General features: G+C 35.4%; 2 protein-coding genes across 2 annotated transcripts; one reads left to right on the forward strand and one right to left on the reverse strand.

The window, feature by feature from the left end:
• Window positions 1–5923: 5923 nt before the first annotated feature.
• LOC143631414 (nuclear transcription factor Y subunit B-8-like) lies at window positions 5924–9058 on the forward strand. The gene is made up of 6 exons (XM_077100217.1): window positions 5924–6158; window positions 6941–7070; window positions 7192–7197; window positions 7285–7341; window positions 7616–7666; window positions 8801–9058. Exons 1-6 carry the CDS (start codon window positions 5938–5940, stop codon window positions 8843–8845), a joined length of 510 nt encoding a protein of 169 aa, XP_076956332.1. The 5' UTR covers window positions 5924–5937; the 3' UTR covers window positions 8846–9058.
• Window positions 9059–12948: 3890 nt separating this feature from the next.
• On the reverse strand, window positions 12949–15329 carry LOC143631503 (small ribosomal subunit protein uS12). The gene is made up of 4 exons (XM_077100279.1): window positions 15295–15329; window positions 14201–14356; window positions 13996–14122; window positions 12949–13266 (listed from the first exon to the last, which is right to left on the reverse strand). The coding sequence occupies exons 1-4, from the start codon at window positions 15297–15299 to the stop codon at window positions 13126–13128; spliced, it is 429 nt and encodes a 142-aa protein (XP_076956394.1). The 5' UTR covers window positions 15300–15329; the 3' UTR covers window positions 12949–13125.
• Between the last annotated feature and the right edge of the window lie 524 nt (window positions 15330–15853).

A 15853-nucleotide genomic window follows, 5' to 3' on the forward strand; every position in this document is an offset into this window, starting at 1 on the left:
TAAATAGAAAAGATAAATAACAATATCCTGAAAATCCCAGAGTTTTACTTGGTCTTCAATCCTAGCCGTTAAAAGTCATAATCCACACATTTTTCTTCAGCTACTAGCCGATAACTTAGTATAGACCGAGTCCACAATATATGGTGACCTGTGAAGACAAGTCAAAGCCAAGAACCATCCTGGAGTTCTACTTGATTTTGACGCTCTAGACTTGACTCATTCAAAAATACCACAAACGGTAAAGATATCGATCCTTAAACATCATCCCAGATCCAAGAAGGCCAGTTATATCTAATATAAAAAAATGTCCCATCTATCTTGTGGCACTGCTCTTCTGCATCTATTTCTCTTTTGTTGCTCTTTCAGTAACAACTGTATTAATTCTCATTCCATAAATATTATTTTCGCGTTTTCCATTTTCAATATCTATGTAAACATATATACAGGTTTGAAAAGTTAAATTGGATCTTAATTTTGAGCTGAAATATTTAAGTGCGCTGGACCTTAATCTCAGTGTTCATCAATGCGGTTTTATATCGAACTACAGCTTCGATATTTTGAAACCGACTAATCGAAACCATAAATACGTTCATTAGTTAAAGGTTTGTTTTATAGTTATATAATATTTTATTTGTAATAGCCAATCTAGCATTTAAATCTTATAATTAATTATGTTCAGTTCGTTTCGTTAATGGTTTGTCTTATAAAGTCTTGCTTTAACTAACAACAAAGCTAACTTGTGCTTCATAATTGACTTATCAAAATAAAACCGCGATTGGGGATGATTATGTTTATTATTATTTTTATCTCTAGTGCTAAACTTTATATTTAATTAAGGTGATTATGCTTGATGTTTTGGATTAAGATTTTTTTTTCTTTTTTCGTTTGCGTTCGTGAACAAGTTCAATCCCTTAACAAACGAACACGGCTTCGCTCAGTTCGTTTGCAACCCTAATCATATGTATTTTGTAAAATATTAATCACACTGTTATTTTTGATTGGCATGTGGTTACATGCATGCATACATACAATATTTTTGATTGGCATGTGGTTAAAAATAGTACAGTTTGTCCTATGTTAATGTGTTTGAGACTTTGGGACAATCCTAGGCGTGGCGTTGCTTAGATTAAAGATTGAAGAATGAATGTACTTGTTTGTAACATATAATATTTATTATGTCTCCTACATAAATGGTTTTCTTAAAATTTTATCTATATTTTATTAAGAGTGAAGTTGTACAACATAGCTTTTTATCACTAATATATACTTTATTGTTTAACATATTTTTTTCATAGTAAATTTTGTTATAGTATATATGCAGTAGAGTTTGATGCAAAAACTCTATATTTATATGGAATTCTTTTAGTATATATGGGCTATAATTGCCAACTATAAGTTATCTGATATAGCTGCATAGCGGGTGTGGCGTGGTATGATAGATTGTCATAATCTAAAGCAACAAAAATAATTACATTTATCAATAAAAAAAAAGTCTCTAAACAAAGTGAACGTTTAGTGAATCATTTGGCGGTTAGTTAATAAGCAAACGAATATGAAAAAAAAATTGCATTCCTTTAATTCTCACATGACCCATACATTTATTTAAGTTCATGAACATTCGTTTATGTTTGTTCAATCATTTGTTTACATTTGTTTATGTTTTTTAATTTACATTCGTTTACATATTTTATAGGGTAATTTGTTTGCTTGGCTTGTTAAGCATGCGTTAATTCATAGATCTTTGGGCTTTGATTACCAAGAAATAGAGACTTTACAAATAAAACTTGGGGATGACATTCCATTACTGTCATATTATCTTAGCAATTTTAGCTGGCCCATCATGCATTAGCACATCAACCAAATCCGATTTTAGAACAACGCTTTGGATAACCGACCAACGCATTTAATAGACGAACACGGGCACTTCTCTAGTTCGTTCGTTCGTTCATGCTGGTAAACATTCATTTATGTTTGTTCACATTCATTTATATTTGCTCATTTATGTTCCTTTACATATTTTTGAAGTTATTTATTATTTAGCAATATACACCGGCCCATCATACACCGGCCCATCACACAAATTCAATATAAAAAAGCATTGGCAAATGGCAACTAAAAAGTTAAACGAATATGCATGTATTCTGTTCATGAACATTTATTTATGTTTGTTTATTTGGTTTGTTTATGTTTAATATTAACTGGCGCATCTTGCATAAGCCCGTCACCCTAATCCAACTTCAGAACAAAGCCTTAGGTAATCAATTAACAAATAAAAACGAATATGCGCATGCTCATTTTCTTTATCATGTGCGTTCATTTATGTTCGTATATACTTGTTTATTTCAGTCTATTTAAAACATAAATAAACATGAACATGCTCATTTCTTACCTAACAAATATGAACGGTAAACATGTTTGCTTAAATCTTCGTGTTTGATTAAGTTTGTTCGTTTACAATCTATTTAGTATTTATAAAGGTCTTCAACTTGAATTGAAATTTTAGCTTTTAACATTAACTTTTTTTTATCATTATCTTTTTTCTAAGACCAATATAATTAATTATGGTTTTATTTTTTTTCTTAATTTAACACATAATACGCAAATCATCGTTTTATGTTCGAATTAGTGTATTAAGATATTTTTGAAACATAATTCCGACCTTTTCATGTGATTAAGAAATTAGTTATCACCCAACATTTTGGTGGTGGACATTCTTGACACTTGCCCAACATAATTAGTTCATGTGTCTAAAATTATTAATTTCAAGTTCTTTGGAACTATTTAATGCCATCATTTTCTTATCATCAGTTAGGAAAGCGACCCCGGCCTAAACATGATTTCCATCTTGATATCTAACATTCTAATGAAAAAAACGCTTGTAGTCTATCGGTATTAAGATATAGACATTGCTATAGATGGAAAGTAAGTTTAAAGATATACGAGTTAGCTGTTCTAAATAAATAAAATTTAAAATAAAGATTTTTGAATTTTAGAAAATCATGAGATTATATTTTCTTATGCAAACAAATATTTTAAATCATAACCATCTTGTGTTCGACATGTGGCTTTTAAAAAAGTTATGATAGAAAACCAGTGGAAGTAAGATTCGAATACTAGTACAAACAAATTTTGTTAATCCCAAAATCATATTAGGCATAATTTGAAAAATAACACCATGCATGCTTTGTTATAAGTATATTATTTGGTATATAAGTTGGGAATCATGATTATAATTTGAATATTATTTCAGATTACATAAGCCAAAGGAATAAAGAGTGTGTGTGAAAACATGAATGATGGAGGGAGGAAGATGGGATAGATAAGGAGAACGTGCACGAGACGGGGGATGCCCAACTTGATTTGGATTTGACAATGCATCTGTTAGGACCGATATTAGTTTAATCTTAAAACCTACTTTTTTTAGTAGAATTTTTTTTTAATAAAAGGTAACGCTTAGCCGATGATAGTTGGTTGGTCAACTATTTAATCATCTTTGTTGATAGTTTAACAAGTATAACAAAGAAGTTATTAAAGGAAAAGTAAAGTGTAATTATCAACTAAAATCCAGACTTATTATATTCTTAACATGTTGTAAATAACTCATAAAAAGCCAAGGCATGCTAATCACTACCACTTAGCAAATGTACAGGAATACGTAATGCATGTGAATGCACATAGTTTTTGATGTGCAATTAGTTTAGTTTATTGATAAAGATAAAACTTATTATGTCCATCATTTTCATAGGATATTAAGAAAAGATATATGTGATGAACAGTCACTAACGATAACAATAAAATATGTATTGGTAATCTGAATTTCAAATTTAATTGTAAACATGTATCCCATATCCGCTCTAATACTCGTTGAGGATCATCTATACCCGTTGGTTTGGTAAAAATTACCCATTGCGATTCTCAACCCTATTAATTTCTTAATATGTTATTTTTTGTAACGTTTTTGTTATTGACTAAATAAAATAATAAAAACTAAAAAGTAGTGAAATTAATAGACTATTCTATTACATGGAACACAATAAAATTAAAAAGGAAACACTTATGGACATGCAGATTTCAGGTAGGGGCACAAACAAGTTGAGCTGCCCGCGAGCTACTCGAGATTGACTCGTGAGCCTAAACGAGCATGTTATTTTATATCATTTATAGTTAATTAATATATCTAATGATATGAAAAAATAACTAAATAATATATATTATGATATATATTAAAAATTATAATTGAAAAAATATATGAAAAGAATTATTAATATACGAAAATTAATTAAGAAATAGTAAACGAGTAGAGCTCAAACTTTAAAAACTACTCACGAACCGAGTTCAAGCATAGTCGAGCTCGCTTGCACCCCTACATTTAGGCATCATGTCGTGAATCATATAATACCATACCTCTCCCATACCCGCAAAAACTTTTAAAACCAATCACACCCCTATATACCCGTTCCGTCCCCGTACCTATTCCGGGTTTGGTAGCATGATATGAAAAGTTTAGATAATATAAGGGATGCAAGTGTAAGGTGCTGTTTGTTTTTGCAGACATAAACTGTCTGCAAGCTGATTTCATCTGTTTTCATGTCTGCAACTGAAGATGTGGTCTGAAGATCTGCAAGCTGAAAATATAAGACTGTTTGTTTTTATAAGCTGATACTGTCTGCATAACTGTCAAACTTATCTCACAAGATAGAAGTCATTTATTCAAGTTACATCTAGTTTTTAGTCTTTGCTTGCCATGCCGATTTGGTTTTGGTGGGTGGTGGAAGGTGGTGGTGGTGGATGGTGGTAGTGGCGGCGGACGGTGGGTAGTGGCGGTGGATGGTGGTGGTGGACAATGGGTGGTGGTGATGGATGGTTTTGGTTGGTGGTGGACGGTGGTGGTGATGGATGGTGGTGGTGGTGGGTGATGGATGGTGGTGGTGGCGGTGATGGATGGTGGTGGTGGTGATGGATGGTGGTGGTGATGGATGGTGGGTGGTGGACGGTGGTGGTGATGGATGGTGGTGGTGGTGGCGGACGGTGGTGGTGATGGATGGTGGGTGGTGGACGGTGGTGGTGATGGATGGTGGGTGGTGGACGGTGGTGGTGGCGGTGATGGATGGTGGTGGTGGTGGCGGTGATGGATGGTGGTGGTGGTGGGTGATGGATGGTGGTGGTGGCGGTGATGGATGGTGGTGGTGGTGGCGGACGGTGGTGGTGATGGATGGTGGGTGGTGGACGGTGGTGGTGATGGATGGTGGGTGGTGGACGGTGGTGGTGGCGGTGGATGGTGGTGGACGGTGGCGGCGGGGTACGGGGGTGGTGGTGGCGGCGTACGGTGGGTGGTGGTGTTGGCGGACGGTGGTAGGAGCAGTGGATGAGAGGGTGGCTGCAAAGGGAGAAGAGTAGGGTTTTTTTGTGAAGATGTTTTAAGCAAGATTTCCTTGCTTTTCTTTTAAGATGAAAGAAGATAACTTCAGATCTGTTTTAAGAAAAAAAACAAACAGTCTTCAAGGGTAATGTCTGCGCGCCTGCAGACATTAGCTCCCTTGAAGATGTTTGAAGAAAAAACAAACACCCCCTTAACATGGCATGAGTTTAGGTACGGTACAATTGTTGCCAATATCTGCCGTGCTTCGTATACCAAACCAACGGTGTTGATAACACACATTAGACCTTCGCATCTCCAGCGTCCGATCACGCTTCCCGCCACCAATTTTATTTATTTTATTTTCATCACAAACCGTTACAATTTTCCCTCTCAAATCCATAACTAAGTAAGTCCTCAATTAATCCAAACTAACTAAGTCCTCAATTTAACATATTATTATTATTATTATTATTATTATTATTATTATTATTATTATTATTATTATTATTATTATTATTGTGTTTGTTAATTGAGATGAACGATCGATTGAATTTGTAGCCTAGGGTTTTGAAATTGTTATGGCGGATGCTCCGGCGATTCCTGGCGGTGGAAGCCATGAGAGTGGCGGCGATCTGAGCCCTAGGTCGTCGAATGTTCGGGAGCAGGATCGGTTTCTGCCTATTGCGAATATTAGTCGGATTATGAAGAAAGGATTGCCTGCTAATGGTAAGATTGCTAAGGATGCCAAGGAGACTGTTCAGGAGTGTGTTTCTGAGTTTATCAGCTTCGTTACCAGCGAGTGAGTATCATATGAGTTTATCAGCTTCGTTACCAGTGTTGTTATTGATTAATTTGTTCGTTCGTTTATTAAATGAACGAACACGAACTCAGTGTTTTGTTTATTTAATTAAAAGGAATGGAGACGAAGGTGAACAAATGTCTCGTGTGTTTATTTATGTTCGTTTATATCTGTTCATTCAAATCTTGGTTTTAATAAGCGTGCTTTATGCTCTTCGAAGCACGAAGCGACACAACGCAATGGCCTTGTCGCTTTTGCCTACACAAGGCAACCAAAGTCCAAAAGGTGTAGGTGAGGTGTGATTTATAGGGAAAAAATGCTCTGAGGCACACGCCTTTTGTACACGGGTCATTTTTATGCTTCAGAATGTTGTACCGCTAGCTTTTTAGATCGTACATGTAGGTAATTTTATATACTAAATTCTATATGAAGCTTATTTATAGCTAAATGTTGGGTAGGGGATGCTAAAAACCTACGAGATATATAAAAACCTTGCACCTCGAGTATGAAAATTGGTGCGCTTTGGGCTTCGGTTTTCGACCCCATCGCTTTTGTGCGTTTCTTGCTTTTTAAAACCAAGATTCAAGTTTATTTTTGTTCATTTATGGTGAGCCATTCGTTTAGAATATTAATGATTTAACCGGCAAACGTAAACGAACACGCTCGTTTCTTAACGAACCGACATGATCATGAAAATTTGTTCGTTTGTTTAAAGTTAAATGAATGAGCATGAACAAGTGTTCGGTTTGTTTACAGGCCTAATCTGGTGAATTTGGTTGTAGGGCAAGTGATAAGTGTCAAAGGGAAAAGAGGAAGACCGTTAATGGTGATGATCTTCTATGGGCAATGGCTACTTTAGGGTTTGAAGATTATATCGAGCCTCTAAAGTCATACTTAAATAGATACAGAGAGGTAACCTTTTGAAATCTGAAGGCATATAGTTATATAAATGATTAATTGCTTTTTGTATAAGTAGTTACTAATGGATTAATGTTTGTATATCTTTATGCGTGTGATCAAACTGCTCGTGCAGATGGAGGTCAGTTAAGCTCTGTTATACATCTTAACCATAGTAATTAATTATTAACTGAATGTTTATTTTGCCTGTAATTGATTTATATAAAAGGGTGACACTAAAGGATCTGGAAAGGGCCAAGAAGGGTCCTCCAAGAAAGATGGGCAGGTGATTAGTTATTTGTTGATTTGATTGTAGGGGTGCTTGGCATAATCATATAATCAAATGTTTGGCAGATTTGTGAGTATATGAGTAGTTAATGATGGCTAAAAAGATTTTATTTTTTTAGAAAGGAGGGGCTTTTGAGTATACTTATTCTCAAATTAGGTTAAACAAAATGTTAGATTATGTTGCGGCTGGTATTAAACTTCTTATAAAAAACTAACAGTAAAAATTGATTATGATAGTTGCCTAATACTATATATTCTTTTTGTTATGACAGTTTGGACATCAAAATCAGTATCCACAGTGTCTGAACTATGCAAACTCACAGGTAGATTTTTAACTGGAGTTATCTTTATGTATTTATTACTATGGTGAAATGATCCCCATTATTATTTGGTAGCAGTGTCAATCGTGTTGGGTTGATGGGTTTTGGGTTGGCGGGTCGAATCATCTATTTAAACACGATCCATATTGTTATTCATGCCGAAAACATTAACCTTAGCTTGCACACACTTATTCGAACTCCTTTGTCTTTATAACCTCCACCATTGAGTTTAAAGGTTATCAATACAAACACTTCTCGCAATTAATGTTTATCATGCTTATCTTTTGTTGGCAAAGTGTTGCTTACGAGTTTCCATAAACTTATCAAAAAGAAATTCCATTCCTAATTAAGTAACCATGCATGAATTTTTTTTATTAAGTTTATGGAACAATTGTAACTCGTAAGCAACATTTTGCCAACAAAAGATAGGCATTAACTGTGAGAGGTCTTTGTATCGGTAACCTTAAAGTTCAATGGCGGAGGCTAAAGAAAAAGGGGTTTGAATAAAAAAAAAGGAGTTGGAATCTGCTACATTTACAAAAGATAGATGACTTTTAACCCAAATATTTAAATGGGTAGTAAACAAGTTGTGAGCGTGCTAATCGGCTTGGTGGTTTGTAAAAGTGGGTTATACGGGTCATAAACAGGTTAGCGGGTCGACTTGTTTAATTAATGGGATTAAACATGTCAACTCGAACACAACCCGCTTATTTAGACATGTTAGATATGACAACCAAAAAACATGATTATTTACTTGTCATGTTTTGGGTACATGTTGGAAAAGTGTTGCTTAACTTGACACATGTTAGATATGAGTATATGACCACCTCTATCATTTTGTGTCGTGTTTTAAACATGTTAAGATACATCAATCCATCTCAAAAAGTACAATGTTTAACTTGACACAGTTTATAAGGGCGTGTTCAATACAAAATCAGTTTTATATGAACCACATACACACTTGCACGCGATACTTACAGGATGTAGTGTGAGAAAAAGAAAGAGACGGTTTTGTGGTTACAACATTGTTTATTAAATGTTTGTCTAGGCTTTATATATTAAGTGACTAATGATTTCTTTGTTGACCTGTTAGTTGTTTGTAGAATAGTAATTTGATTAGTTTCTCAATCATTTCAGGCTCAACCTCAACATATGATGGTCCCCATGCAACGCACAGAGTAGCGTTTCCTTGCTGGTTCGGGTAACAGGCGCTTGATTATTATTAAATTAATTATTATTATTTTAGTTGCAAGGTTGTGTGTATTCTTGTCTGGTATGTATACAATGTTCACTCGAAAATAGGCTTTAAGTTTCGAATATTAAGATAAATCCTTTGTGTTTATTTATACATGTGAAATATGCTTGAATCACTAATGTAAGGATTGCTCTTGCTATTTATAATGCATTTGAAAGATATATATTTTGATAATTTTTAATTTATTCTTTCTGTTACATTCAAGGATACCCTTTGGTCATTACTTTCTATATACTTGAACCTAGTAAGTTTTTGATGTTATAAGTTTCTGACGCTGCTGCAACCGTCCAACTCTACCACTGTCACCGCCGCTGCTACTAACTCTATGTTGATCATAGGCTGGGGGCGTGTGTAAAGAGTTTGGTTCAGCTGTTGACCAGTCTCCCACTCAACCGTTGTATTCACTAGTCACAAACAAAACAAAATGGCACTTAATGAGAGTTTGATTAGTGTTGTAGTAATTATCTTTGTCAATTTTGGAATTCATAACATCGGGCTGCTTTTGGTTGTCGGGTCGGACCGGCTTAATAGGTGCTCTTTCTCTAACACCCCTTAGCAGTCAAGTTCGTTTCATATATGCAACTAAAAAATATTGAAGCACCTTCCCTAGATATATCAAAAACAACATAACCATACTGAAGATTACATTTTTGTGTTCTTCTGAGTTCTAAGGTTGAGAAAAGAAGAAAGCTTTATACCAGATGATACAGACAATATACGCATGTTCGAGTCATAATAAACATGCAAACCTGTTTTGAACTCGAATTCAAGGGTTGGTATTCCAACTTAAATTCTCTGTTTGGATTTTGTTTGGTTGTTCATTTGTATGATAGAACTTGAATCACCTTTAGCACTTTCATCATGACTCATTTTCTTTTGCATGCTGATTTCCATCTTCAATGCATTTAATTTCCCTTTTATGTCCATAACTTCAGGAGACACCAAAATAATATCTTCCGCACTTCTTGAAACACCACTACACGATTTTACTTTCGCCTTCACACTTGATTGTTTTCTAGACGGTTTAGAAGTAGTAGTAGTTTTCTGTGAAACCGGTTTCAACCCTGTATTAGCTGCTGCAACTATTTTTGGCGATAACACCCTTCCCGTTTTTGAACCGTTTGGGCTCCTGGTTTCTGAACGCGATGCTGCCGGCTGACCAATGGGATTGTTTTTCAAAGTTGACTTTTGGTTGACCTTACAAGTTGATGATACTGATGACGACGACGACAACGACGATGATGATTCAGATAACAGTGAAGGATGAGAAAGAACAGGTGGTGGTTTAATCTTCAAGCTGATGCTTGATTGTGTTTTTGGGATTAATACAACCGCAGGTTTATTAATTTTCCATTCGTCGCTTCTACTTGCATTGGTTTCTAATGGTTTCGCATTCACTGAGGATCTACGAGGAACACTGTTACTTCTTTTTGACCGTTGATTGTTAGAAACCGTTGGAGATGATGATACTGGACTAGAAGGCAATGTTCTTGATACACCAATATTATTATTAGCCGGTGTCACTTTACTCTTTGTTATTTTATATTCATCGTTTTTTCTTGCATTGGTTGTTAACGGCTTCTCATTGTTCACTGAGGATCTACGAGGAGCACTACTACTTCTTTTGGACCGTTGTGAAAATGTTGTTGATGACGATGATCCTGATGAACCTGGACTAGCAGGCGGGGTTCGTGACATACGGGTACTAACCGGGCCCTCTTTATTTACGGTTGCTGATGGTTTCTCATTGTTCACCGAGGATCTACGAGGAGCACTACTACTTCTTTTTGACCGTTGATTGACTGAAAGCGTTGTTGATGACGATGATCCTGGGGACCCTTGACTAGGCGGTGTCCGTGACAGACGGGCACTAACTGGGCTCGCTTTATTTGTTGTTTTCTCATTGTTTTTTCTTGCATTGATTGCTGATGGTTTCTCATTATTTATCGTGGATCTATGAGGAGCACTGCTACTTCTTTTTGACCGCTGGTTTACTGAAAATGTTGTTGATGATGATGACCCTGATGACTCTAGACTAGCAACCGGGCTCGATTTATTCAATGCTGTTTTCCATTCATTGTTTTTTCTTGCATTGGTTGTTGATGGCTTCTCATTGTTCACTGGGGATCTACGAGGAGCGCTGCTACTTCTTTTTGACCGTTGGTTGACTGAAACCGTCGATGATGATGACCCTGGACTAGTCGGCGGGGTTTGTGACACACAGGTACTAACTGTGCCCACTCTATTTATATTTGTTTTCTCGTTGTTTTTTTCTGCATTGGTTGGTGACGGTTTCTCATTGTTCATCGAGGATCTACGAGGAGCACTGCTACTTCTTTTTGGCCGTTGCTTAACTGAAAACATTGACGACGATGACAATCCCGATGACCCTGGACTAGCAGGCGGTGTTCTCGATACACGAGTGTTAACTGGCACCACTTTATTCTTCGTTATCGCTGTTTTGGATGGTGAATCGCCTTTGGCTGTATTAAGTTTCAAACTCGTGCTTCTTGTTGCAGGAGATTTAACTTTCTTCCAGCCAGAACCACCACCCGAGAGAGGTGATTTAGCTAGCGGTTCTGTCTTGACCCGTGCAGTTGATTTCGTCTTTACCAGTTTGGCTTGGGATGTTTGAGTTGAAGCTTCAATTTCTTGGAACAAAATAGCCTCCAGGTTTTCAATCTCTTCAATCTTTTGTAACTCGTGATCTACGTCATCATTGCCGCCTCCTTCGATCATGTTTGACAACTCATCAGCGTCCAGAAACCCTGAATGAAAACATAAAGTTATAGTCATAGAAATGAAATATAAATAAAGAATATAATATGCATACCATCACTGGTGAAAAAGTCTTGATTCCATGAAAAACTTCTGCGCATGTTGATCGTTTCTTCTCTCGACTCTAGTTCCGTTTGTTCATTGCTGCGTGCCATATTAACTGCTTCTGCTGGAAAGAATTCGAAACCCTAACCATTACGGCATTGCCAAATAAAAATCAATAATATATATATATATATATATATATATATATATATATATATATATATATATATATATATATATATATATTAGGATTTACCTGAGAATCTGTTATAAAAGGTGCACCGACATCAAAGATGAAGAAACGACGATTGCAGGATCATCGGGGTTCCAGATGAACGGCATTTGATCATCATTCCAATGGGCGGGTCATTTCTTGATCCGAATTATGAAGAAATGACCCGATTGATTTGGAATTAGAGCTGAGAAGTGGAAAGCCCCAATTTCACAGATGGTTGTTTGGCGGAAGAATAACGGTATTTTAATATTTAACTTGCAATATTAGTCCTTTGTCTTTAAATAATGTACTAATATGGTACCTTCAGAATGATCGTATGTTTTTCTATAAAGAAACATTCGGTTTGGTAATTGAGTTAAAAAAAGTATAATCGTGTTAACCCGAATTTACATTAAAAAAAAAAGCCAATTATACATATACATACATGATCAACCGAAAACTCTAGTTTGCTTTGTCATAAACATGATATTTGTGAAAAGTTTAGTTATCACTTAAATAATAAGTCATTGTGTTGGAAAGTGATTTTGGTTGTTTGAGCGACTAAAAAGGTTCGGTTTGGTTAATATGATTTGCAAGATCATATTGTAAATGCAAATTATGAATTGAAGCTTGTACTTAAAAACCCGAATATCAATTAACCCAACACGAATAAACTCAGAGTCTTATTTGGGTCGGTAAACAGGTTGGATTCCTATAACCAAAAACCCGAATAACCCAACCCAAAAAACTGAAAATCCGATTAAAAAAATCCAAGCAACATCCCTAATACCTTTTATAGTTGTATCAGTTTTTTTGCTGCCTAGTTAGATTAGTGGTGTTTGGGAGGTTGTTTCTACAAAAGCCAATTCACCAATCTTTTATCTTAACATATTGTTCAACCACAAAGTGTTATTATAAGCTATTTCAAAATTGAGGTATGAAGTTACCATCCAACTCATGTGTTAATTTGAATACAAAAGATGGCCTACATAAGCTCATACTCACAACACAACATTTGAAAACCAAGTCATATGCTTAGCACTCACAAAAGAAAGCAAAATTTCATGTAGCAAAAACGTTACGAAAAATAACTGTAACAAACTCAAAAAAGTAGCATTTAAGACTTAAAATAGTTGCATATGAAGTATCAAAATTACTAACTAGAAGCACTTAAGACCTCGGCTTCTCTTTCTTCTCCTTAAAAAGAGCCAAAAGTGAAACACCGGATACCTTCACAACCTTAAACCTAACTCCGGGAATATCTCCCACCGCGTGTCCTTTCCTTCCAAATCCCGCAATCAATACTTCATCCTGTCTCATAAAACAACCAGGTTACAAGCCCATGTATTACACAAGTTCAATAAAGGAAATACAAAATAATTAGTAATAAGGATTTAGGATTTATAAAACTATATTTTATTTTAAGATTAAATATGATTAAACTTACATATAAGTTACTTAATTTAATATATTTGAAATCAAACATCTCACATAAGTTACTATATTTAAGATATTATATTTTATTACTATAGTATTAGAGGTGCAAACGAGCAGAGCTGCTCGTGAGCTACTCGAGATTGGCTCGTTAAAAAGCTCGATCTAGCCGAGCTTAATCGAGCCTAAAAGTAAGCTCGTTTAATAAACAAGCCCGAGCACGAGCTTCACTTATCGAGCTCGAGCCATCTCGCAGCGTAAACAAGCCAGTCATTTATAATTTTTAAAAAAATATATATTTAATAATTATTAATTAATATATATAATAGTTATGAAAAAATAAATAAAAGTAACTAAATAATATATATTATTTTATAAATAAAATTATAATAGAAAAAATATATATAAAATAATTATACTTATATTAAAAAATAATTGATAAATAGTAAATGAGTCGAGCCCGAGACTAATCGAGCTTGAAAAGCTGCTCATGAGCCGAGCTCGAGCGTTTGCACCCCTAAATTAATTTACTATGAATACGAAGGGGCGAAATAATTAAAAGGGAGCAGGCACAAACAGTTATTAATTAGATAATAAAGCACTAACATTTTCTTCAATGTAGTTCAAGCAACCATCATTCGGAACAAAGGCTGCAATCTTCTTTCCGTTCTTGATCAACTGAACTCTGGCACACTTTCGGATAGCAGAGTTGGGTTGTTTGGCTTCAATACCACTGCACAGATGGTTATCAAATCGTAAATCTAAATGTAACAAGCGGAACTGAAGTAAGGAATGTGGAGTGTTTGGTTACATCTTCTCAAGGACAATGCCTTTGGCGTGAGAAGAACCTGCAAAGGGCTTCTTCCACTCGTTACCGAGATGAGACTTCTTGTATGACTTGTCAGCCCACCTTTGCCTCCTGCGGTGGGACTTCAGCTTGCGACCCGCTCCCATTCCATGAGTTTTCCTAAAATATAACGAAAATTCAGTTATGCATAAATCAAAACACGTGATCAGTTTGCTTTAGCATTTAACCCAGCCGTTAAACTACTAATCTTAAGCGTTTGATAACTTTTAAAACACTTTTTTTTATTTTTTTTTAAATATTTTTCAAATTAAGTGAGATATAACTTTAACTCATAGATCTACCTTAAAGTTTAATAACTAGCCGCTAATTCAGTTTATACTAATAACTACCAACTCGATAAGATTTCTAATAAGCTTATTCAGTTTTAAAATTGTTGAATTCACGGAATTCAATTCAACAAACACAACTAAGAATGCATGATGTGAACCATGCTCCTGACTAATGATGCAAAGGAGCCTGAATCAATAAAAAGTTTATTTAAGCACGAGCCAAGCAAGAGTCTGAAATAAAGCTCATTTATTTATCAAGCCAAAGCTCAAGCCAACTTCACACTGCACAGCCACGCTTTGGCTCTTTTAAAGTTTTATTCAAAATATATAAATATAATTAAAAAAATACATATAAATTAATTAATTTAACAAACAAGCCTGCCAGATCAAAGCTCGAGTTACAGAAAGAAAGCTCGAAAGGAGCCAAGCACTAGTAAGTCAAAATTAGCCGAGCTCGGGCTCGTTTACATGAATGTTTACAGCTTAAATTGGCATTTATGGCTTCTAGCAAACAAAAGCATTTGCAGAAGCATTTATGGTTTCAATTTGATCATTATAAGTTTACAATAATTAGTAACAATACAAGAAATGGCATAAAGTTTGCTCATTTATTCAACTATGAAACCAAAAATAAATGAATCCAATAAAGCACTTATACAAATTGGTTGAACTCTAGTAATAACAATCTATAAATAAATAAATAAACCCTAAATACACATTCAAGCAACAGTTGTTAATAGAGGACGATAGATTGGATACGATACTTACCCCATGTTTGCCTGTAGAAGATGTGCTAACCAACCTGCAAACTAGAAAGAAAAAAAAAACCCTAATTTTGAAACGGCGATGATCTGTTTTTTTGCTTGTTTATATCAGATCAAATGGGCCAATTGTGGGCTTTTGTTGTTAGGACTTTGAGGTAAGCTTCTATTGGGCCATTTTTCTATTAATTTTTTGAATCACTAGACATGCAAAAACCGGTTATTTGAAAAACGAGTAATGGCAGAGGTGTACAAAACCGGTTTTAAACCCAAACCGAACCGATTTGATCAACGGCTGGTCAAAACCGGTTTCACTCAAACCGGTTTTGAAGCAAGATAGGCCGGCCTGGTCACGTCGGTTCGGTCCGGTTTATAAACCGGTTTTCCTCAAACCGGTTTGGTAGATCTTTAGGAGAAGCGGTCCTGAAACTGGCGATTGGGCCGGTTTGGGAACCGATTTGGGTGAAACTAGTTTTAAACCCAAACAAGTTTTTTTGTACCTCTAGTTAATGGTCAACGGTCAACTACCGGTTAGATCGGTTAATCGGGTCGGGTACTACCAGGGT

This window comes from Bidens hawaiensis, unplaced genomic scaffold (assembly GCF_021521415.1).
Source record: "Bidens hawaiensis isolate Kalapana, Puna unplaced genomic scaffold, B.hawaiensis_p1.1 tig00000055_1, whole genome shotgun sequence".
In the NCBI taxonomy this organism is placed as follows: domain Eukaryota; kingdom Viridiplantae; phylum Streptophyta; class Magnoliopsida; order Asterales; family Asteraceae; genus Bidens; species Bidens hawaiensis.

Bases quoted from the DNA above. Each gene is read 5' to 3' on its own strand.
- LOC143631414 (XM_077100217.1), top strand. From the start codon at position 5,938: ATGGCGGATGCTCCGGCGATTCCTGGCGGTGGAAGCCATGAGAGTGGC. The intron at 6,159-6,940 runs GTGAGTATCATA...ATTTGGTTGTAG, and splicing joins ATCAGCTTCGTTACCAGCGA to GGCAAGTGATAAGTGTCAAA. The intron at 7,342-7,615 runs GTGATTAGTTAT...TTGTTATGACAG, and splicing joins CCTCCAAGAAAGATGGGCAG to TTTGGACATCAAAATCAGTA.
- LOC143631503 (XM_077100279.1), bottom strand. The intron at 14,123-14,200 runs GTAACCAAACAC...CCATCTGTGCAG, and splicing joins GGCATTGTCCTTGAGAAGAT to TGGTATTGAAGCCAAACAAC. The intron at 13,267-13,995 runs GTTAGTGCTTTA...TTTATGAGACAG, and splicing joins TGAACTACATTGAAGAAAAT to GATGAAGTATTGATTGCGGG.